At 34.3% G+C, this 25,251-nt stretch overlaps 1 protein-coding gene across 1 annotated transcript in view; it reads right to left on the minus strand.

Annotated features, from left to right (window-relative positions):
- Positions 1-5,472: 5,472 nt before the first annotated feature.
- Positions 5,473-25,251, minus strand: part of LOC149150230 (pectin acetylesterase 3-like) — a 392,890-nt gene continuing 373,111 nt past the window's right edge. The window contains exon 12 of the mRNA XM_089438183.1: positions 5,473-5,815. Coding sequence (XP_089294309.1) covers positions 5,708-5,815 — 108 coding nt within the window. The 3' untranslated portion in view covers positions 5,473-5,707. The remainder of the gene's footprint in view (positions 5,816-25,251) is intronic.

Here is a 25,251-nt window from a genome sequence, read left to right on the forward strand (position 1 = left end):
ATCACTTTCCTAGGATATTGAGTATACTCATGAGTTGCGCAATGTGTGAGGACAGGGATGAACTCCAAAATTGATTAAGTGTGAGATCAATGAGATAAGAGAGTAAGGACATGTAACATGTCTTAAACATGATCACACACATATATTTAGCCAAGCACATGAAAAGAAGACATACAGAACCAAAACTAAAAAGTGTACAATGAAATGATAAGAAAACAACACTTTTCTCCAAGTGCGACACTTGAAACGTAGCTTTACGACACTTAGAATACAAGTTACGACACAAGTGTCGAATACAACCAGAAAGTGTGCTTAGCTATGGGAGAGTGTCTAACACATATTTTTATGATATATAAGATCAACTAATTCAGAAGAGTTTCCTAGAGCTGCCTTTGGTGGTATGACAAAGTGTGACACATGCAGGAGTGAAAACAATAAAAAGCAACACTTGCGACAGTAAGAATAAGTGAAAACAACACTTGAAAAAGCTAAAGAAAGTGAAAGAGACACATGTGAAAGCTAAAGAAAGAAAAAGAGATGCTTGGGAAAGTGAAAGAAATTGAAAATGATAGTTGCGAGAGTGAAAGCGACACTTATGAAAACAAAAGTGATAGTTGAAAAAAATCACTGAGATGGTGGTACACTTGCAACTAAGAGTGAGAGAGATTGTCAAGAACTGTGCAAGCACTATCTTCCAAGATTGTGTAATGTTTGTCTTCAAAGGATAGACATGGACTGCTAATCTTGGTATACTAAAATTCACTTGTGAAAGCATCAAAATTTAAGCATGTTTAAGTGAATGGCTTCAATAGTTAAAATCTCAAAAGAAGACTTGAACCCTTATAAAATCATTAACTAACCATGAAGTGACGATGAAAAACGTGAGCTTATAGATCATAAGATCACAAGGAGGCTCCAAAATTCAAGTGTAGGCAAAATTTTGGAGGGTGTTTGCCTCAACGCTTCTTTAAAACCAATACATGTTTAAAAAAAGGGGATCTTTGGTTACTAAGTAAATTATCCAAGATCTCAAAAATTCTTCCGAACTTCAGTTGATCAGTTGTTTTTTCAAGATTATTTATCAAGGAAATAATATCAACTTCTAGTTTTTCACAATGTCCTTATTTTTCTTCCAACTGGCTTGTCACCACTTCTTGTTTTCTCCTTGATTATTCTATTTAAGATTTAAGGATGGAAAAATTTTTCTCTATTTCATCATTATCCTTATCTTCATACTCATGCAATAGCTCATTCTAACTTTTGTTAATGATTGTGAGTCTCTTTATCTCTTCCAAGGTAGTAGAGAGATCACCTTAAAATCCTTCTTACCCTCAATTTCCTCTACATTTGTCTTCTCTTAATAGCTATCTTTATTTTGCTGATCAACAGTTTGAGAATTCATGACTATAAAATCATATTCATCATCACTGCTTTCATATTTTTCATAAGGTCATTTAGAAGTAAAATTACGCACATTACCATAATTGAAACAAAGGGGAAGATTACCTTACCTTTTATGGTTCCTTTTATGATTGACTAGATTTCATCTGATTTCTCTTTCTAATTTCCCAAGGACATGAACATGAATTCTTCTTGAACATCATCAAATGCATCTTCCTCACTATCTTATAATGAGTTGTTATCATCCATGGAATAGAAACTTTTTTTCTTGAGATATATTTCCTTTTTATAAAAATTGCCTCTATTTCTATGTTCTTTTTCCTCATACTATCTTCCAATTTTCCATATGGACATTTTGAAGAATAATGACACATTCTACCACACTTAAAAAATTTGAATGGTAGTTTACCTTTATGCTTCTCAAATCATCTTTTCATCTTTCTCACAAGTTGAGTTTCTGTTTTATCTGATTCAAGGTTGAAGTGATCATGATCCTTATGTCCTTTTGATTTATTTAAAGATTTGAAGGATACTTCCTTTAGTTTTAACTTCTCTTTTATCATTATCATCTCATATGAAATGAGTATCCACGTACTTCATCGATCTTCAAGTTTTAGACATATTTTATTTTGTCAATGGCCAAAACCTTTGGATTAAACCTCAATGGAAGAGATCTCAAGACTTTATAAACAATTGTTGATCCTTTAATAATGTTCACAACTTCATCTATTCAAAGGAAGAAATATGGAATGTCTTCTTCATTCATCTTTGAACTTTCAAATTATATACTATGAGTTTGAATTTTATCCCCCTTTACCTTACCATATCCTTCATAAGCTTGTCCCAAACATTCTTCACAAAGTCACTATGCATTACCTTAACAAAAATTGATTATCATGACCATTAAAAATGGAATTTGTTTCTTTGGAATTATTTACATAATCCTTCTTCTCATCTGCATCTATAGGAGGAATTTCTAGAACTATATAACCTCCTATCACTAAATGCCAAACATCATCACCTAGATACATTAGATTTTCCATCATTCTTATCTTCTAAAAATTAGAATATTATCCATCCAATAATAGAACTCTAATTGTGTAAGACCCATCATGATTATCCATGGTCCCTTTGAGATCCACCTTACGGTGGTCACACTGCATCTCAAAGAACCTACTATAGTTCCAATTGTTGAAATTCACAATTATACTTGTGGAGAGTGAATTAGTATAATGGATTTTTTTCCTTATTTAAAGCCATTCAAACATAATAAAACATCAATATCATAAATTTAACATGTAACAAAAGATATACATGGAAATACTTATGGGAGAAAACCACAAAACTTCTTTCTATTAAATATCTTACATGCACCAACCTACCGTTACATTAATTTGTAGGCATCAACATATTGTTACCTGAATTACATTTTCTTATTTGTAGGCATCAACCTATAGGAGACACAAATCCCCTCTATTTAGTTGTAGGCACCAACCTATAGGAGACATCAATCGCCTCTATTGTGTTTTAGGAACCAATCTATAGGAGATGATTTGTAGGAACCAACCTATTGAAGACACCAATTCCCTTTGTTTATTTGTAGGCACCAACCTATAGGAGATTCCAATATCATCTACTACAAACATTTGTAGGCATCAACCTACTTGTTTTCTTCTTCAAAATTTTGTTAGTTTCTTCTACTTTTACCAAGTCTGCTTCTCCCAAAATTTGTTGCTTTTGGCTTCTTCTCAAGAACAAATTTACACAACAATCCTTGTATTCAATTTTAAAAATATGGTTATGAAATTTCTACCACAAGTACATGCATATATATTCTTTGTCTCATCCAAATTTCACAGTTCGAAACATCTTAGAGAGGTAACTATATAAAAAATGACAAGCTAACCTATTTGAGGCATGTTTCACAAGCATTTGGGAAAACTAACTTCGTCAAATCATATCTGTGAAATTTTTGCAAAATAGGATCTGAAATTTATACCATATATACCTCAAAACATATCCACTATCTCCCCCAAATTTCATATTTTGAAACATCATAGAGAGAGATATAGTGAAATTACCAAACTGATTTGTCCGAAGAAACTTTTAGGAGCATTCAGGAAGTCTAACTTTGTTCAGACATATCTTTGAAATTATAGTGAATCAAGGTTTGAAATTTGAATCACATGTACATGAAGATATTTTGTCTGTATCCTCCATGTTTCATGGTCAAAAATATCATATAACACAATTTATAGCAAAAGTGCTCAGCTTAGCTATTTGAAGAGGATTACAGTTGCATTTAAGAAGCCTAACTTCCTTCAACCATATCTCTAAAATTATAGTGAATCAAGGTTTGAAATTTGAACCATAGATACATGAAGATATTTCATCTATATCCTTCAAGTTTCATGGTCTAGAACATCACATAGAAAAGAATATAGCTAAAATTCCAAGATTTCTCGTTCACTCCATAAATCACATTTTTGCTTCCACCTTTATACTTCGAGAATCACCCCAAAAGTTGTTCCTCGGTTCCTCTTTCGACCTCATATATATTATTTGATGAATTGACGTTAACATGAACTCATATGCACTTTATTTATAGTGTTTTTGTGTTAACTTATGTGGATGGCTTGTAAAAATAGTTGGGTCTACCTGCTAGTACTTTGGTTGGGTCGTCTTGATAAAATATTTTATCTCCTCATTCCTATGGAATTAACAGGAGTTTTGTATATATTTGGAAAGGTCTCCGAATAAGTTTTCCAACAATATATCCTATGCTACCACTTGAGCTAGGTAATTGGAGTAAAAATTCCTTCAAAAACAACATATCCAAATCGGGCCTACTTGTACTTTGGTTGGGTCATCTTGACAAAATATTTAATATATTTGCATTACTATGGAATTAGAGGGACTGTCATATATGGTTGGAAAGCTATTGGAATAAGATTTCCAACCATATATCCTATGCTCCCATTTTATCTAGGAATTAGAGTTTCAATTCCTTCAAAGGTATCCAATCGGGGTATCAAAAGTCCAAAAATAATATTTCCAACGGTCTTCATTTTCCAATATTTAACTTGGACACCAATAGTCTCCCTTGACTTTGACATCAATGATAACAACATTTCCATTATATCTCCTATCATTGTATCTTTCCTTTTGGTTTTTAAATGTAGATATCATATCATTTGTATGTAGATGAAGGTGCACGTTGAGGGTTAATGACTCCCCACTTCATGGTGAGAATGAGTAATCAAAGACCTCTTCCACTATTGTCTTTATGATGGTGACGAGAACACAAAAATGATTCCTTGAGATGAAGACTAAGTTATATGGTTTTAAGAGAGATGGATGTAGCTAGAGACTTAAGGACATAATGTTCACATTTGAGGCTAAGGATGGTATAGAAATCTAGGTCAAAAACTACAATTATCCAAAATTAAGGTGTGTAGATATGCTAAGTTGTTTGAAATGAGTCCATAAAGCCATGCTTATTTTGTTCATCATAAACTAAATGACCAATTTCTAATATATATATATATATATATATATACTTACTTACTTAAATAGTTAATGTGAAAGATAAACCTTTGAAATCTTTATAAGATATTTATTTTAGAAATATTTAATACCCATTATAATATTTTTACATATATTAAAAATTTATAATATATAGAATCTCTATTCATACATCTATCTACACATATGAAATACAAACTAAGGAAACAACATACACATAAAACACAAACTAAGAAAACTATTTTTTTTTTAAATATATGCAATACATTTTTCAAAGAAATAAATTAGAGATGATATAATATGCGAATATTTAACATATAAGTTTATCTATAATAACATGCTGCACATTATAAGAAGAAAAATAAGGTGACTAATACAAATAACAAGATTTTCTTTCATACAACAACTTCAAATCTTGATTTTTTTCATTTGCATCCACTTCAAAGCTTTTGTGGAATCTAATTTTGTATCCTAAATGTATAATCAAATATAAAATGCACGATGATTTTAGGAATTTAAAAATAACCGTAGTCACAGCTTTTTCCATAGTCACATATTTTATTTTCCATTAATACTATTAAGGAAATATTTTTCCATTGAACAATGAAATTAATAAAAAAATGCAATTAATTGACCTCATGGAAATATTGTCAAATTAGTGAAGATGGGCTATAAATAATAATTATGCCCGTAAGATTGCCTTACGCAAGAAATAGTGAAAGCTCAAATATTTTTTAGCATAGTTTTGATTGGAAATGTAATGTTTTTTACATTGTCATAGTCATGAATAAACAACGTTATGGCAAGTTTGATCACAAGGGTATGGACAATCAACTTCCTTCACTATAGATCGTTCAAAGTACCAGTCTCCCACAGCTTGCGCAATCGTCTTTTATGCAAACAAGAAAAGTTCTGTTAGCATAATAAATAGTTTTGTCCTATGTCGTAAACACTATCTATGTTACTATAATAACATAGAGAGATATATAATGTCACTAACTTGTCATGATCTATCCTACACTATTTTCTTGCATTCAAGGTTGATGATTTTGTAAAAAATAGTGCGAAGAGAAAATATGCTATGAGTGGGAATGTACCCAGAAAAAATAAAATAGTAAGGCACTATCAACTACATAAGCTGCTATGCCCTTAAAAGTTATTATTTTTCAATTTTAATTGAACGTTTCAAAGTGAACAATAAGGCGGTCTCCCTCCTAACGAAAGAAACCATATTTTGTGAAAATGGAAAGCTTATGAATATAAGGCAGTTTTAGAAACCATATTTTGTGAAAATGGAAAGCTTATGAATATAAGGCAGTCTCCTTCCTAAGGAAAGAAACCATATTTTGTGAAAATGGAAAGCTTATTGATATGGAAATTTCTAGACATAAATAACATATATGGAAAGTGTACATTTTATTAAAATCAATTCATTAACTATGATTAGATTTTATTGGTTAATAAATGTACATATGAAATGAAATGAAATGATATTTTAACGTCCATGAGACTAAAAATAATCTATGAAACCATCGTAAATTTTAAGGGCGAATTTTAGCCTGAGGGCTAAATTTAAGGGGTTTTTCATTTTAGAATTTAAGGGGTTTTTCATTTTAAAGGGGCGAAATTTTTATAGAACACCCATTTCATATATTTAGCCCAGCTTTTATTTAAAAAATAATTATTTTTTTCATTTTAGCCCAAAAAAAGAGGCAGATAAACTATGAAAAGACTCATTTGACCCGATTCCCCTAGTTTGGGAGCTTATATTCCATTACAATTGCCTGATTTTCTACTTGGCATGTTAAATTCATTTACGATCGCATATTTTCTGGTTTGGGAGGTTGTATTTGGTCCCAATTTCCCTGATTTATTCTATGAACAACTCCCTGTTTTCAAATCTAGTTTTTATCGATGGCAAGGGTGTAAATAAATAAAAATATAAGTAAAGTGGAGGTATGGTAAATAAATAAAACCTCTTTTTATACTTACTACAAAGGTATGGTAAAATAAATAAAAATATAAATAAACTAGAAGTATGGTAAATAAATAAATCTCTTTTTATATTTAGTCCATAACCCTTTTTTTATTTAAGAAGGCTCAAAAAAGAGGTTTTATTTAAGTGAATCCTATGGGCCAAATACCATATTTATAAAAGAGGTATGGTAAATTAATAAAAATATAAATAAACGAAACATTTTTTTATATTTACTCCATAAATCATCTTATATTTACAAACACTCAAAAAATGTGTTATATTTAGGTGAAGCCCATGGGCCAAATACTATGGGACAAATACCATGGGCCAAATTATTAATACCATGCAAAAAAAACATTATTAACCCTAATATTACTATTAATAAAAATAAATATGGCACATGGTATTGGCCCATGGTATTCACGTGGAATGTAGCCTATTTAAAGGGGGGAATTAAACTAGCATAGATTCATCTTTACTCTGGATCTACTAGGCGCTGAGATGAATAAAATATCGTGATATGCAAACTAGCATAGAGTGAAAAAACACTTGATCCCTCTGGGGTCTTGGTAGATCAAGAGTAAAAATGGACCTTGTAATTTAATGTCACTTAAACACTTTAACTCGACTAAAAAAATAAAAATCAATTATTAATTTTATTAATTTTTATAAATTACTAATAGTAGTTTTTAAGCTCCATTTTTATGATAACCCATGGTAATACCATGGTATTCATGTGAGCATAGACTATTTAAAAGGGACATTCTATCATCTTAGATCCATCCTAATTCCGGGTCTACCAAGTGTTGAGAGGGATAAATAGATTTCATACCTCTAAGAGTTTAGTAGATGTGGAGTTAAGATGGATATAGGTTGTTTTTATGATATGAATATATTAAATAGACTTAGGAAATTATATTGTAAAAAACATCTTAAGGTGAATGGTTAAAACTACATTTAGTCACTTCACAAAATTTAGTAAAAAATACCAATATCTCCATTAATATTGGTTTTTTCTGATTTAACAAAAAGACAATTCAAAACTGTGAAATCTCATCACTCTTTCCACATCACCCTCGCGGTCGATGCCTAGATTTCCCACCATTTTTCAAACATTCTCAATATTATATCTTCATGAAAAAGTTAAGGCACTGATGTTGGACTAGTTGTTTAAAAAATACACTGGTTTGTACATGAAAAAGTTAAGGCACTGATGTTGGATTAGTTGTTTGAAAAATATGTTGGTTTGTACAACCTTTCATCTTCTCTGTTATTCTTAGTTTGTTGTAATGATTTGTAGGGGTTGGGCCACTGCACCATATTGTCCTAAAAGGTGGAGATTGTGCACCAAAAAAGAAATTAATCCACATGTTACAACGTTGTTAAAAAATGCAAGACGTATGAACGTAGTGAATTATGCTAATAAGAAATTTAGATTGGGAGAGACATAATTAGATTTTATTATTTAATTGAAGATTTCCAATTAACATAATAATAAATCTACATTTATATATTTATATATTGATTGGAAGGCTTTTGACAACGGTCACTTCTTTCCATTAGATCCCCTTCAGGCCTTTGGGATACCTACTACTTTCATATATTATATAGTTCACGCTTGTTGCTTGTTGGCGTGTTGGGGTAAACAAATTTGATGTGTTTTTTTTATCTCGCAGTTGGAGTCTAGGGAATAAGAAAGAAAGTTGATTTGCATTTCCTCATCCTGATAGGTAAATGTTTGTAAATGAAGATTCCATCTTAGCAATTCTGTCACAAGGAAATTATGTATATTTTGTTGTTGCTTAATACAAAATCAAACATTTTTTTTTTTTTTAACTCAACATTGGTTGCATTTAGGAGCAAAGAGTTATCTCCATGTCTTCTTCATGCAAGAAATTTGTATGGTCCAATGATCCTTCCATATGACTGTTGACAGGGAGCTTGCGGTACAAGGCTATCTTTGATGATGAAGCAGTAGTAGTAGCTTGGTGGTGGGGAAGATTTGGAAAGTTAAATCTTCAATGAAATCCATGATTTTTATGTGGTTGGACCTAACGAATAATGTTTTGACGTGAGAAGTTTTACAAAATAGGGCAAGGTAGGGTCCTGGAATTTGTACTCTATGCAAATGTGAAGGGGAAACGATAGATCACGTGTCGGTGTTCATTTGTATTTTTGATCAGGAGGTATGGGGTGTTATTCTCCCCTTATTTAAGGATAGGGTACTTGGCAGGAGGCTTCCTTGTTGGACTATTTGATGATAGAGCACTCAAATAACATATATCATTGCCCCTGATTGCCTCTAGAGCCATTTGGACAAGAAAGAAGGAATAACAATTTTGTAGACAAGGAGATCCCTCCTTTTCAGGTACATCATCAAATAAAATACCTATATGAAGGCATAAAAATGACTCCAAAGGTTAAAGTTCCAAGGTGGGTTGCAATCTGGAGGTTGATAAAACTTATCCATGGCCTTTCTTTGTTGGTGCTTGCCAAGGTGATATTCTTGTTATATATATTATCTGCGAATATGTGTGATATTCTTGTTCTATATATTATTTGCGATTCGAACCCAAGTCAGCTACTCCTGCATGTGTGATATTCTTTTTCTGTATATTATCTGCGATTCGAACCCAAGTCAGCAACATGTAGGAGGTAAATTCAAACTGGTGCTTCTTTTGGTGTCTTTCATGTCAAACTCTACCAGAAAATTATCCACAATACATCAAGTTCTGGATTCACATGTCTCCAAATATTTGATTATTTGTCACATTTTGAAGTGGGCATAGAGGATAGCTCTTGTTTCAGGTGCAAAAATATTTGTCGCAGGTCATAATGGGCAATGGAATAGTAGGGATGGGCTTGTTGGATCAATATAATTTGAACCCAACTGCAAATTTGATGCCCAAAACTTCACAACTAGTTTTGGGTGTTCCCTGGCAGCAGAAAAGAAGAAAATTAGGAGGTTTGAAACTTTGAGGCCATGGCCATCATATAAACCTTTTTGTATCACAACAAGCTTGATAATGGGAAATCCTTTGGCGTTCATGCTGGCGCAACCCTGCAACTTCCCAAGTGTGCATGTTGTTCACAACTCACGCTATGATTTATTTATTTATGTATTTGTTTTTGGTTGAAATTGCTACATTTATAGATAGCCTGTGCGACATCCTTGATAATCTTTCCATTTTAAGACCAAGCGAAGAAAGCATATATCATAGTTGAATATAGTTTAACTTGGAGGTGTTTAGAAGATTCATTTGTGAATTGAGTTGTTGCAAATAAGCTTCTTATCTTCATTTAATGAACTATGTCAAATACCTTGGTTTTATTTATAGTTTTGTTGAGTTAATGGTTAGTGAATGGCTTGATAAAGACTTTGTTCTTGATCTGGATTCCCCTCGGATGCCAACAAACTGAAATTGTAGACCTCAATAATACAATTAATGTGCCTATCAAACTGTGCCTCAGTTACCGAGGATACTGAATGTATTGTGATTTCTTTATCTAGTTTGTAAATTACTCCATGCAGAGGGAAAGCAAAGCTTTGTAGATCCTCCTCTCAGTGAGCTCGATCATGTAATGAATGTGATAATTGAGAAAGAAAAGCAATCGCAACTCAATGGCTTGGAACTTATTTCTTCTAAAAATTTTACATCCTAGGTGATTATGGAAGTTGTTGGCTCATGTCTAGCAAACAAGTATTCAAAAGGACTCCCTGGTAAGAGGTAAGTGCCTGAAGATATATCTTGAAATGTGAAGAATGGCACCATCATGATTGTGATTGTGTCTAAGCTGCTTGGCAGTTTCTTCTTGCCACTAGGTATTTTTTTCTTGTTAAACTTAGTTTCTCTTAGCTTTTGGACCTGTACTTTTTAGTTTGAATGGGTTCAGCATTATAGTGTAGAGACCCGTAGTTGTTGCATGAGTATCTATTATCACAATGATGGATACAATTGTTGGACACTTTTCTATATTTATTCACTACTGTGTTGGGTTGGGATTTATGCCATGCATATAATAAGCTGGAAATGAATTCATTGACCAAAGTGAGAGGCTTTACGAGCAGAGGGCCCTAGAAGCATTCCATCTTGACAACAGTACATGTGTTGTTAATTTTCAACCATGATCACCAACTAATTTTGTTGTTTATGCAACTCTCCTCCAACCACATCATCGCATTATGGTGTGTATGGTTATGAACTATGAACATCCTTTGATAAGATTATCATTCCTATTTGGGCATGTAACATGTGAAAATTTTCTTTGAAACGTTTAGGGTTTGGACTTACCACATGGAGGGCATCTATCTCATGGATTCATGATAGAAAAAAAGCGAGTATCTGCTACATCAATTTACTTTGAATCAATGCCATATCGTCTAGATGAGTCCACAGGTGAGCTCGCATTTCTAGTCTAATAATAATTAGGAGGGAAACATTTCCATCATTGACAAATATTGAACCAATCTTTTGGGGAAGTGTTCAAAGTGTTAATGGTCGGGTTTGTTTTTGTTATGAAACCAGCTCAAGAAAAGATAGAAAAGATAGATCAACGCCTTAGAATTCAGCCTCTTTGAGGGGGAAACCTCCTTTACATTACATAAATGAACAATTCTTGGATGATTCAAATGACAAAACCTCCTTTCTATATATAGGAGTCTAAGGAGTCACAATATAATCCAGCCGACCTAACAATAATAATATAAAGCCACAAAAATAACAATAGAGGGATTCTATGGGGCACATAATAACAATATGGGGGCAATAGGGGCACAACAATATTAATAAGGGGTATAACTACAATAGTAATGGGGTAATCACTAGTATTATAGGGACCCAACATGCCCCTCTCCTTCAAAAAAGTGTTGTCCTCAATGCTTGAGTAGTTCTGGATACTTCTGCATAAAATTCTCATCCTCCCATGTGGAATCTTCAGCGGATAAGTTCTTCCACTTGATAAGATACTCAAAAATTGAACGATTTCATAGCTGTCGAGTTCGTGTTTCTGTGACTGCTTCTGGTTCCAATATAATTTTTCCTTCCTCGTCAAGTTCTGGCAATATTGTTTGAACTGGGAGCTTGTCGCCTATAACCTTCTTTAAACATGAAACATGGAAAACTGGGTGCAATCGAGAAGCTACAGGAAGCTCCAATTTGTATGCCATAGTACCAATCTTTTGCAACACCTTGTACGGACCATAATACTTTGGTGATAATTTATTATCCTTCTTAGCTTGCTTGAGGGACATTTGCTTATATGGTTGTAGCCGTAGGAATACCCAATCACCTACATCAAAACTTCTTTCACTGCGATGTTGATCTGCCTGTTGTTTCGTTCTATTCTGTGCCAACACGAGGTTATCCTTTAAGAGTTGGAGGACTTGTTGTTGATGTTCGATGTGATGTTCCACTGCCTGAACCTTAGAATTTTCTCTTAAATATGATGTGATGGATGGTGGTTGATACCCATAAAGTGCCATAAATGGGGTCATTTTTGTTGCTGTATGGAAGGAAGTGTTATACCACCATTCAGCCAGAGGCAACCATTTGACCCATTGTGTCTGTTTATCAGATACAAAGCAACGAAGATATCCTTCCAAACATTTGTTTACTATCTCAGTTTGCCCATCAGATTGAGGATGATAAGATGAGCTATGAGCTAACTGAGTACCAAGACAAGAAAATAATTGTCCAAAAATTTCCAGTGAAAATGGGATCTCTGTCACTTACAATAATCTTTGGGTTTCCATGTAGCTTTTGAATTGTTTCCATAAATGCAGTAGAAACTGTACTGGCTTTAAATGGATGTGATAATGCACAAAAGTGTGCATACTTGGTAAGTCTGTCAACTACCACCATGATGACACTCTTTCCCTCAGACTTGGGTAAACCTGTGATAAAATCCATTGAAACCTCCTCCCAACGTTGGCTTGGAATGGATAAAGGTTGTAATAGACCTGGTGTCTTAATTGTTTCAACTTTATTTTGTTGGCAAACCAAACATTCAGCCACAAACTTTTGAATATCTGATTTAAGGCCATCCAAAAAAATTCCTTCTTAACCCTGTGGTAAGTTTTTAAAAATCCTGAGTGCCCTCCTAAGGGAGAAGTGTGCAATTCCATAAGAATCTTTTGTTTTAGCTAGGAATTCTTACAGAGGTATAAGCGATCTTTGTACCATAACGAATCATTTTTCCAGCTAAATGTACCAAACGTACTGGAATCTTGTTGTAACTTTCGAATAAGTGCCCACACTTCTTCGTCATTCTTCCATTCCTCCCTTGCTTCGTTTATCCAATCTGGTTGGATAATAGAAATGGCGCACAACAATGCTTCCACATCCTCATCCTTTATTGAGAGTGCATCTGCCACCACATTTTGCTTCCCTTTTTTGTAGATGATTTCAAAGTCATAACCCAACATCTTTGTGACCCACTTTTGTTGCTCTTCAGAGGATAATCTTTGTTCTAAAAAGTATTTAAGGCTATCATGATCCGTTTTTACCTTGAAGTGTCTACCCATTAGGTAGGGTCGCCATTTCTTAAGTGCATGGAGTATTGCCAACATTTCCTTCTCATAAATAGCTTTGCTTAAAAACTTTCCCTTGATTGGATGACTTTCAAAAGCAATGGGTCTTTCATCTTGCATTAGAACAGCACCAATTCCATTTCCTGAAGCATCACATTCCACAATAAAGGTTTTTGTGAAGTCCGGTGTAGCTAAGACCGGTGCTTGGCACATTGCCTCTTTAAGATGTTCAAAGGTCTTTGTTGCTTCCGGAGTCCATGAAAATGCATCTTTCTTCAATAATGTTGTTAGAGGTGCTGCTATTCTCCCATAATTCTTAACAAACTTGCGATAATACCCTGTCAACCCGAGAAATACTCGCAGATGCTTTATGGATGTGGGGATTTTCCATTCCTTAATGGCTTTAATTTTGCTAGGGTCTACCTTAACTCCTTCATGAGATACAATATGACCCAAATATTCCACCTCCTGGACTCCAAAGAAACATTTGGATCTTTTTGCATATAATTGTTTCTCCTTCAATAGTTGTAGCACCTTGTCAACATGTTCAACATGATCCTTCCAAGACTTGTTGTAGATTAGTATATCATCAAAAAATACTAACACAAATTTTCTAAGGAATGGTTTGAAAATTGAATTCATCAAACCTTGAAATGTTGAAGGTGCATTGGTAAGGCCAAAAGGCATGACCAAAAATTCATAATGACCCTCATGAGTTCTAAATGCTGTTTTCAGAATGTCTTCAGTCTTCATTCTGATTTGATGATATCCTGAACGAAGATCCAACTTGGTGAAGTAAATTGATCCATGCAATTCATCCAGTAATTCATCAATGACAGGAATGGAGAACTTATCTTTAATAGTGAGCTTGTTGAGCTCCCTATAATCCGGACACATGCACCATGATCCATCATTCTTGTGCACCAATACTACTAGAGCAGAGAAAGAACTTTGACTCGGTTGAATTATACCAACCTCTAGCATTTCTGCAACCATACGTTCAATTTCACTCTTTTGGACATAGGGATATCTGTACGGCCTGATGTTTGGAGGAACACTTCCTGGAATCAGATGAATACCATGATCATGATCACGCATAGGTGGGAGACCTTTGGGAGTCTCAAATACCTTGGAATGATTGTCCAGTACTTTTTGGAGATCTGGAGAAATAGATGATTCTAATGTGGACACATCTAGCGAGCATAATTGTGCAATTACACCTCTTTGCTCCTTTTTTATAAGCTTTGTCATACTATTAGAGCTTATTATCTTTCGTGGTTTCCCTGCAATACCCCTTAATTCCACTTCCTTTCCTTCTGTAGAAAATTTGATGAAAAGTTCTTGAAAATTAAAAGCTATTGTACCCAGGGATTGTAGCCATTGGACTCCTAGTACAACATCAACACCTCCCATTGGAATGGAAAGCATTGGGCTAGTCAATACATATTCTCCCATGGATATCTTGATATTATGGCACTTTCCAGAGCAATTTATTGTTCCTCCATTTGCAATCATCACTTGACACTCTGGTGCTGGATATAGGAAGCAATTCAATTCTTTTGCTACCTTACAATGAATAAAATTGTGGGTGCTTCCTGAATCAATCAACACTATTACCTTTTTCTTCTTGATTTGTCCTTCTATCTTGATGGTTTGAGGAGTGGTAATTCCCGCCCATGCATTACAAGATATGGTTGGATTTATTTGTTCTTCATCTAGGCTTTGTTCCTGGAGTATATCCTCTTCTTTTGACCTTTCTTGTTCCTTTTCTTCTTCCTCTTCACAATCTATGTAGAATAATTTCTTCTCAGCACACTTATGACCTTTAGTGTATTTGCTATCACAACTGTAACAAAGCCCTTTTGCTCTTTTTTCTTCCAATTGTTGTGGTGTCAACATTATAGGTTGTGGAAGACTAGGGGAAACAACACTTCCGTCTTTATAGTTGTGAGTGGTATGCTTCCTGGTTGCCATAATTTTTCTTTCCATTTTTCTTGCTAACCTGAATGCCTTATCTAATGAATCAGGTTCCCAAAGGCGAACATCATGTTGGATATTATCCTTTAAAGACCCTATGAACACATCAATCCTATGCTCCTCTGGAATATATTTTACCCTTATGTTCAATTTTTGGAACTCCTCAATGTGCTCCATTATTGAACCCTTTTGTTTGAGACTTATCAATTGGCTAAAAAAAGTGTTGCTTTTTGTATCCTCATAATGTGCTATCAATTCTTCCGTAAAAATTGCCCAAGTGATAAGTGGTTTACGAGAGCAAAGCCATTGATACCATACAAACTGATTTGGTTCCAAATATAAAGTTGCCATACGTACCTTTTGTGTGTTTTGCACATTATTGAGATCGAAGAATTGCTCCATCTGTAATATCCATGTGGTAGGATCCTTGCCATCAAACTTCCTCATATCGATTTTTGGAATATGGTGAGTCTTCGATCCAACATTAGCGTCTATGGAATCATGATTAACATTTCTTTTGTTCTCATCATGAGTTTCCTTTAGTACCATTTCACCCTTAGGGACCATTTCTTGTAGCAACTTATTCATATTTATCTTCAATTCGTCCATGTCTGTCTTCAAATCTATCTTCAAATCATCCATCTTAGCTTCCACGTCAATCATCTTAGCTTCTACGCCTTTCTTTAAACAGTCCATCTTAGCTTCTACACCTTTCTTTAAACCATCCATCTTAGCTTCTACATCTTTCTTTAAACCATCCATCTTAGATTCTGTTCCTTTTTGTGCAAGGGACAGTTGTTGCACTTGGTCTTGTAATTTTGATATATCATGTTGCATTTCTTCCTCTTATTCATGAGTCATGCTAGAGCTTTTAGGTTCCTTACTAGGTTTTTGCATTTTCTTTCCTCGGGGCATCAGTTACTGATAATAATGCTCTACTATTCCCTTTGAATTCCTTCAAAATAAATTTTCAAACCAAGCTTAAGCAAAAATTTAAGAAAATCTACACATCTTTTTCACTTTGTAGGAGCTTGATATTGCCTCTGATGTATCTTTGTGCTTTCCAATCATCTATTTCTGAATTTGTGAGCTGTAGTATCCCTTTGTTTCCTCTTTCCAATGCCACAAGTCTAACCCAAATTAGATTCTCCAAGGAAGAGTTATGTGAAATCTCCCACAGTGACTTGCTTATAGACTAGTTCAGTAGAACGAACTTGTACGACGTGCCACGAGTCACTGTTTCGACCTTTGGATCTGAAACATGCATACAAGAAACTACAGTCCGTCCTCTTTCTGTACCTTTTTACGAAATTTCAATCCGATCCCCAGAGAGAAAGTTATGATGATTTTCCCCAAGTCACCTGTTTTGAATGTAATTCAAGAGTCTGCAAAAAGACCAACTTCCTCAGATCATATCTCCGCAAATATCGCGCTAAAAGCTCTGAAATTCGAACCTAAGGTTCAGCACGATTTCTTCTCAAATGGGTCTTTTTGCGACTTCTGAAACGTCACAGAAAAAAGTTATAGCGAAAATGCCACGATGACCTGATTGGAGCAGCGAAACCCTAGAATCCAAAGCTCTGACACCAAATGTTATGAAACCAGCTCAAGAAAAGATAGAAAGATAGATCAACGCCTTAGAATTTAGCCTCTTCGAGGGGGAAACCTCCTTTACATTACATAAATGAACAATTCTTGGATGATTCAAATGACAAAACCTCCTTTCTATATATAGGAGTCTAAGGAGTCACAATATAATCCAGCCAACCTAACAATAATAATATAAAGCCACAAAAATAACAATAGAGGGATTCTATGGGGCACAGTAATAACAATATGGGGGCAAAAGGGGCACAACAATATTAATAAGGGGTATAACTACAATAGTAATGGGGTAATCACTAGTGTTATAGGGACCCAACAGTTTTCTTGGGTTATAGGATTCATTGACTATGAGATGCTTGAGAATAATGCCACCCTTTTTAGGATCAAGCTTATCGTCGCTAATGTTAGTGCATATCCCCAATATATTGATTACCCTCATATGAGGCAGGTATTGGAGCTAGGTATTTCTACAGATCTTATAATGGCAGTCCTTTCAAAAATTTATCTTTCCAACAGTGTTTATTCTAGCATATTTTATTAATATGTCTTTATAGTATGTAATGTTGGATTTTTTATGATTTTTAGTACTAAAAAGTTTGTGGTCTGGGAAGATTGACAATAAAGTTGAGGCATAGTTAATGATCGACATGGAACACATAAATGGTCTCATCGTTGCTTTTATAATGGCCAATCCATTTTATTTTTGTGATGTAGTAACAATTACAACGCACAAGGTGAGTTGATGTTATTCATTTTCTCTACACTTCACCCTTTTGATTAAAAATATGACTATATTAGATGGATCTTTTTTTGGATCTATCTTAATACTATCTATTTGTGCCATTCCCCCCTTGTAGAAGAAAAAGAATCCCATTAATGTTCAAGAAACGACGAAGAACTACAATAAATATGTCATTCCCATCGTAGGAGGAGTGATTATAGAGTTAAGGGGTGCAGATTTTCCTTTTGATTCTCTTACATGTTCTTTGATTCAGTTTCCCGATTTCATTTTTTTATGTTCTTTTTGTTTCTTATCACTACTAGACCAAAGCTTCAATGAAACTCGTTATGTTCCTTGAATTGCTTGTCAATTGTTTCACTTTTTTCCTTTCATTTTTATATTTATGATATTTTTCATTCTGAAATATTTTTGGATTGGAGGGTTGTGATTTTTAGTCTTTACGAAATCCTTGGGGAGGCATGATATTCTTCAGGAAGGAACCAGTATTGGGGGTCCACCTAGAAACAACCATAAAAAATGTAGTTTTTCGAGGGTTACAGGTCAATATGAGTTCTCCTTTCTTTCCTCCATCATCCATATTGTTCTCCTACTCACTAATATCATAATATTGGATATATCGATTTTTTGTATCATTTCGTTTCTAAAAGATACATGAAATACTTTGTGGCTTTCTAGGGAGGACCACATAACCATACCATAGGAGGGTTGGTTGTTTGTTTAAAAACAGGATGTAACTGAAAAGTTCAAGGGTTATCAAGTACAGGTGTAGCACTCTCACATTTCTAAGCTTCTGTAAAATTCATGCATGTGAATTATTTTTTGAATGGATTTTGTTTCTTATCAAAGGTAAAATAGTTTTAGTAAGTTGTAGCAAATTTCCAAGCCCTTGCAAAGAGCCTAATGGATTTAGGTTACAATTTGGTGTCTGGTGGTAGTGAAAATCACCTGGTTCTAGTTGATTTGAGGCCCTTGGTAAGGATCCTTTGTTCATATGCTGGAGTACAAAACCTACTTGTATATTGATTTTTATAGGATTTAGTTGGTTGAATGTAACATGGTATATATTAATGGGTTTGGACAGGGCATTGATGGTGCAAGAGTAGAGGATGTTTTAGAAGTTGCTTCTATCACATTGAACAAGAATTTTGTACCAAGTTACATGAATTTTTTCTTTGTATATTTAGACGTAAGGGATTCATTGATTTTCCTTTCTCCATGGGATGATATAGCTCACTTTAATACCTCACATTTTCAGGTGATAAAAGTGTTATGGTTCTTGGTGGTTTACGCATAGGGACTCCTGCGATAACCACCTGAGGGCTTCTTGAGGATGACTTTATTAAGGTTGCAGAATTTAAACACAGGTATCTTGTTTAATCACTAAGGTTTGAATGATAGTTCAATTTCTAAATATAATGGTAGGTATCTCCATTAGATCCGAATTTCACTATTGTTTTCTCCCTCTATGTTAATGGTTGAATTAAGTTTTGCAGGAAATCCTTGATTTTGATATCACCGGGCATTCGGGGAAGTCTTCAGTTGGACCAGCCAACTCCTAGATTGTTTTTTCTTAAGAGCCCAGCTGGTTTTGATCCCGGGCTTATGATTAGAACTTCTGTTGTGGATGCATGAAGGGTTTTCTGAAGCATCTCATCTTAAATTTAAAATTTAAAAAAAATATATATGTGTGGCATAATGATAGATCTGGCTGCTTAGAGCCTTTAAATTCTGAACACTGTAATTATTTAGCCAGTTTTGGGTTTTTAGTTTCATCCTCGCATATATTATTTCTGGGTGTTTTGTTTTTTTTTTGTTATTGCAGGTTGCAGATCTTAAGAGGAGATTTTGTTTGAAGCCAAATCTAGGCCCTGGAGGGTAAGATCTGGCCTCAGAATCAGCTCTTGCAGGGGTATTTGTTTCAGATCTGGAAAATTTTTGGGTTTTTCATTACTCAAATCTGAAGCAGGGCAAATTTAAAATTTTTATTAAAATTTCTTCAAAGGTTTCTGGGGCACCGATCTGCTTTCTTCTCTTGTCTGCTGCTGTGTTGAGGTTTCTGGAAAAATTTCGAGTTTCCTTGCGGTGTCTGCTATACCCCTCGCCCTCTCACTATATGCCATCATTAGTTACTGCTCTTCAACATGCTGCTCGAGCTCACTCCACGCAGTCACTTTCTACTCCACCCTTGGATCTGCGTTGACAACTTTCAAACCCTCCCTACGCAGCCTTTTCCCACTGGTAGCCTTTCTCCCCGCTACCAATCTCTCCACGCAGTCGATTTCTCCTTTGTACAGTCATCACCAACATCCAAGCCAGCCATCCTCATCACCTGCACGCTGGCTAATCTATCTAACCCACAATCCTCATTCGCTCCTCGCGCAGTCAACTCTGCAATCTGCGTTTCCTCATACCCCTTGCTCTTCATCTACATATTTCCCTTTTCCTTCACGTGGATCCCCTATCATCGAATTCATCTTTTCTCTATGCCATTTCCCATCCGCTAGCCATACTCCTCATTTCTCACGCCGCAGCTTCCATATCCGCTGGCCATCCCACGCTCCTTGCTCGAGCTTCGTCCCTCATCACTATTCGCTATACATTGAGCTCTCAGTCCTCTCTCTGCTATCCCTCAGCCATCATCTACTCCCTTCCGTTCGCAGCTTCAGCTCCATCTCATGTCCGTTTTGGTCTCTTCTTCAACGCAGAAAACTTCCCTCGACCTACCATCAAGCTCCTTCAACTGAGTTGCGAAGTTTCCTCACATTTGCGTTCACATGTATAACAAAAACATTACGATTTTTTTATGCTTAGCGTATTCATGATTTAGGGTTAGACTTTTTTCTTTTTTATGCGTTTAAATTTTAGTTTAGAATTTTGTTTTGTTCCTTAGGTTAGCGTATCTTTTATGAAGTGTGTTTTAAATATATAAATTTAAAAAAAAAAATCGATTTTCATTGTTGTATATTTGATACGATTAGGTTTTAGCTTTAGAATTAGATTTTGATTTTATTTAGGTTAGGTTTTAGTTTTAGCTTTGGATATATTTAATTTTACTTTCATTCTATTTTGATTTTGATTTTAAAATAAATCCAAAATAATAAAAAAATTAAAAAAATCCAAAAACGCATTAAAAAAGGGTTAGTCTTTAGGTTCTGATTCAAAGGATAATTTTAGGGGCGAATGTTCGCCCTTTGGCGAAATTAAGGGGTTTTAAATTTTTAGTGAGCGAATATTTTGTATCATAGTACATTTTTACAAATCACCTCAAATAGCCCACCTTATTTTAAGGGAGAGGGTAAAAAAGGTAAATTTAGCCCTTGAAATTAGGACTTACAACCTTCCATTCGCCCATTTTCATGAATAGGTTTTATTTAAGTGAATCCATTCACCCATTTTCAAAAATAGGTTTTATTTAAGTGAATCCTATGGGCCAAATACCATATTTATAAAAAAGGTATGGTAAATTAATAAAAATATAAATAAATGAGAGGTATGGTAAATAAATAAAACATTTTTTATATTTACTCCATAAGTCACGTTATATACATGTAAGGGTGTAAACAAATAAAAATATAAGTAAAGTGGAGGTATGATAAATAAATAAAACGTCTTTTTATACTTACTCAAAAGGTATGGTAAATAAATAAAAATATAAATAAACTAGACGTATCGTAAATAAATAAAACCTCTTTTTATATTTAGTCCATAACCCTCGTTCTATTTATGAAGGCTCAAGAAAGAGGTTTTATTTAAGTGAATCCTATGGGCCAAATACCATATTTGTAAAAGAGGTATGGTAAATTAATAAAAATATAAATAAACGAGAGGTATGGTAAACAAATAAAACATTTTTTTATATTTACTCCATAAGTCACCTTATATTTACGAACACTCAAAAAATTGGTTATATTTAGGTGAAACCTATGGCCAAAATACTATGGGACAAATACCATGGACTAGATTGTTATTAATACCATGCAAAAAACCATTATTAACCCTAATATTAGAATTAATAAAAATAAAAATGGCACATGGTATTGACCCATGGTATTCACCAAAATGGCACATGGTATTGACCCATGGTATTCACCTGGAATGTAGCCTATTTAAATGGGGGAATTAAACCATCATGTAGCCTATGCTAAGATTCACTAGGACTTTACAAAGTTTTATTATTTAGTTAAAGACTCGCCAAGATCTTACAAGATTTTATAATTGAGTAAAATATTCACCATGCCTAGTGAGAGATTCGCCAAAAAATTATATATACATATTATATTATTGATAAAATCGCCTTCCATTTTTCCTATATACCATGGAGATTCGCCCATTTATTATATTTATAAATTTAGGGGGCGTTCTTAAAATTTTCCCTGTTCTGATTTGTTTAGATTTTCATATAAAATACTAAAATAAAAAAATAAAATAAAAAATAATTTATTTTTTTTCGAGAAATTCACCTAAGAAGTAATCAAGATTGTCAAATTTAAACTCCTTCTTGGTGTATTTTGTGCTGAAGTAAAAAAATCTGAAAGAAAACTTTTGTGGTATCAATGTTTCACTTCTCTATAGTTAAATGTGCTTAAATGTTTATTTTAAGATTAACTATTTGAAAGTGGTAAATAATTATAGGACCTAAGCTGGTGAGCATTTAAATTTCATGGTTATTTAATGTCTTTGATCTTTAGAAATTTAATTGCTGGAACATTGTTAAGGCATTGCGCATCTATTGAATATCTTGCATCTACCTTTCGTCATTGCCTGGATTATTTAATGCTTGTTACATGTTAGACATCTTGCAAATATTTACAAGCGATTGTTAAAGAGTTTTTTATATCTCTGTTTCATAGGTAGCAACAGCTAATCAATTACTTGGTTTTCATTTTAATGAGATCATTAACTCCATAAGGCACTGGTGTTAATCAATTAAAAGATTTTATCAAATTTTAAGTCTTGTTGAGCCTTAGTCAAGTTTTTCGATTGCCTCACTATGTCTCCCAAGCCAATTCATCCCAACTGGTTCTCCTTCATCCCGTTTATCCATAGGGTCTAGCCCCCTTAACTTGTTGTAGGGAGACATCTTAAACGGAGAGATCGGGGATCAGGGTGATAGCCCTTGATCTGAGCATTGCCGCGGTGTTTAGACACTCTGTGTGACAACACTCTCCAAGTGGAAAAAATTATCAAACTTATTGAGGTCCTTTTTCAAAGTCAAAAATTAGAAAGGACTCATTACCAAGGAAAAAAATCCCAGTCTAGAAATTTTTCGAGGTTGAAAAGGATATTTTCTCAAGGAAATCAAATTTTTGGGTCAAGGTGGTTGTCTGAATGCGAGAATTACAATAATTCTATTTTTTGAAGATTCTCCAGTGGTCCAAAACCATCCATAAGTCAACATTTGTTCCATCTAGCCTAGCAATCAAGGAAATCGAGTTCTTTTGGAGATCTGTGCACCATTTATCAAGGGATCAAATTAATCTGACAAGGATCAAGCCATGGATCAAGGAAACTAGCCATTATTTCCACTTGGAGGGGTTTGATGCTCTCATTTTATATATAAGAAATCTATTTTTCTCCTCATTATATCAAGTACTTATCAAAAAATCTTGAGCAAGTTTTACTGGATGTAATCTTTTTTCTAGAATAATATAGAAAAATTGTTTGGGGGCTTATTCGTGATGGTGTTCCTATTTTGATTTTTGGGAATATTTGTCTAAATCATGTTCCTAATGTTCTACTAAAGTAAAAATCTATAAGTTATTATTTCATTAGCTAGTGCTTGGATTAACTATTTCCACATGTATCTTGCATTTGTTTCTGGGTTTAGAGTAGCACATTAAATTTGATTAGTCTAGCAAGTAACTCTAGATTTTGAGGGTTTATTGTGTGATGTAGCCTCTATTGATATAATAACTTGATCTTAAGTGTGTAGAAATCTCATTAATGTTCAGATCTTAGGCGTGAGGGGAAGCCTTCGGTAGAACCAGCCAACTTCCAAGAATTATCTAACGTGCAGAGATCTTGGCCATGCCTCGAATACAAAAATCTTACTTTACTCATTTATTTGTGATCTATTTGTACAGTAGAAGATAAATATTCTTATTAGAGCTAGAAATTTATTTATGAATATTGTAGATAATTTGTCTAGTATTTCAAACCCTTGTATTTTATTCGTCCATTTTGCATATAGCTAGCTGGGGTTTTTGTTTTCTTGTGGATCTAGTGGGATGTATAGGGTTTATTGTTTTGCAAGTGCTTTCACTCCAAGATCAAAGCAAATTCGAAACTTTTGAAGGCATTAGCCCTCACCTAGCCTAGACAGCTAGGGTTTGGGCAGTGTTACACCTTGGAAGGAGTCGTCTAGTTGATTAGAGAGGGACACAAAGGGATGGCCCTAGATCTAGCCTCTTAAGGCCTAAATCCACCACAATCAAGCCTTCTTTCCTCAACCTTCAATCCTTTTTAGAGGCAACAAGCGATAGGAGGGCTATTCACATTGCAAATCAGGGTTTATCATTCAAAAATTTGCAAATAATCTTTGTGGTTATTTTCATCAAATTTTGGCATCAAATATGACTTCGTTGCTTGTTGCAGGCTCATTGAAAAGCTTTTGAAGGTCGAAAGTCAGGTTACAAAGTTTATTAGGCTGGCCACAAGGGTTATTACGCTATTTTGGCTTGGCCGCGGGCTTAAAGGGCTCAAATAAAATTACTGCATGAGATCTTATACCAATCTAACCTTGTTGCAAGACTAATCTCACACTTTTGCAAGGGTTATTGATGTTTTGATTGGGAATATTGCTATTACAAGTTCTGATCCATTGAAAGGCTCATAATTTTTTTAATAGACTAACTATGGTAGATTGTAGGCCTAACGTCCTCTTAAGAAGGGGTTTTAATTTTTGTTTTGGGCTTGGGTATTCATTCATCCACTAAATCATTTCTCCAGCTCTAGACGCAAGGGCCAGAGGCCTTCGCAAGCATTTTGGAGGTTTGTACCATGTCGCATATAGTCTAGGGCTATCGAATTTGTGGTTGCAGGAATAGTGTTGCCTTTTGGAAGGGTCACACCTCTTGTTTGATGCCAAAACATTGCTATTTGGTCACTGCACTTGATATATCAGTTATTGAAGTGAGGCCACAAGGCATTGAAGTCTTGATTCTCTCCCAACCGTGATCTATTACAGACTGTCATAATATATCAGATCTGAAGTGTTGCATACAGAAGCTAATCACATTGAAGTCTAATAATAATAAGCCTAAAAACAATAAAATTTGTCACACATTAATCACAAGAAACTTAATACGGATCCTTGCTCTTGTTCTCGCTCTTTGGTGACTGATCTTGTTGACTATGGACTGATATTTCTTGACAGTGGTATCTTTTGAGGTCTGGTACATTCTTTCCATCTTTGAAGTTGATCATTGTGCATTACTGTGGAATTTGGATAGCTAGAAGAATAGTGGATAAGTAATTGCTTTGGCTTTTCTCTTG

The sequence above is a fragment of the Pinus tabuliformis genome, chromosome 9 (assembly GCF_031772625.1).
Source record: "Pinus tabuliformis cultivar Carrire ecotype Pingquan chromosome 9, CPIR1, whole genome shotgun sequence".
In the NCBI taxonomy this organism is placed as follows: Eukaryota; Viridiplantae; Streptophyta; class Pinopsida; order Pinales; family Pinaceae; genus Pinus; species Pinus tabuliformis.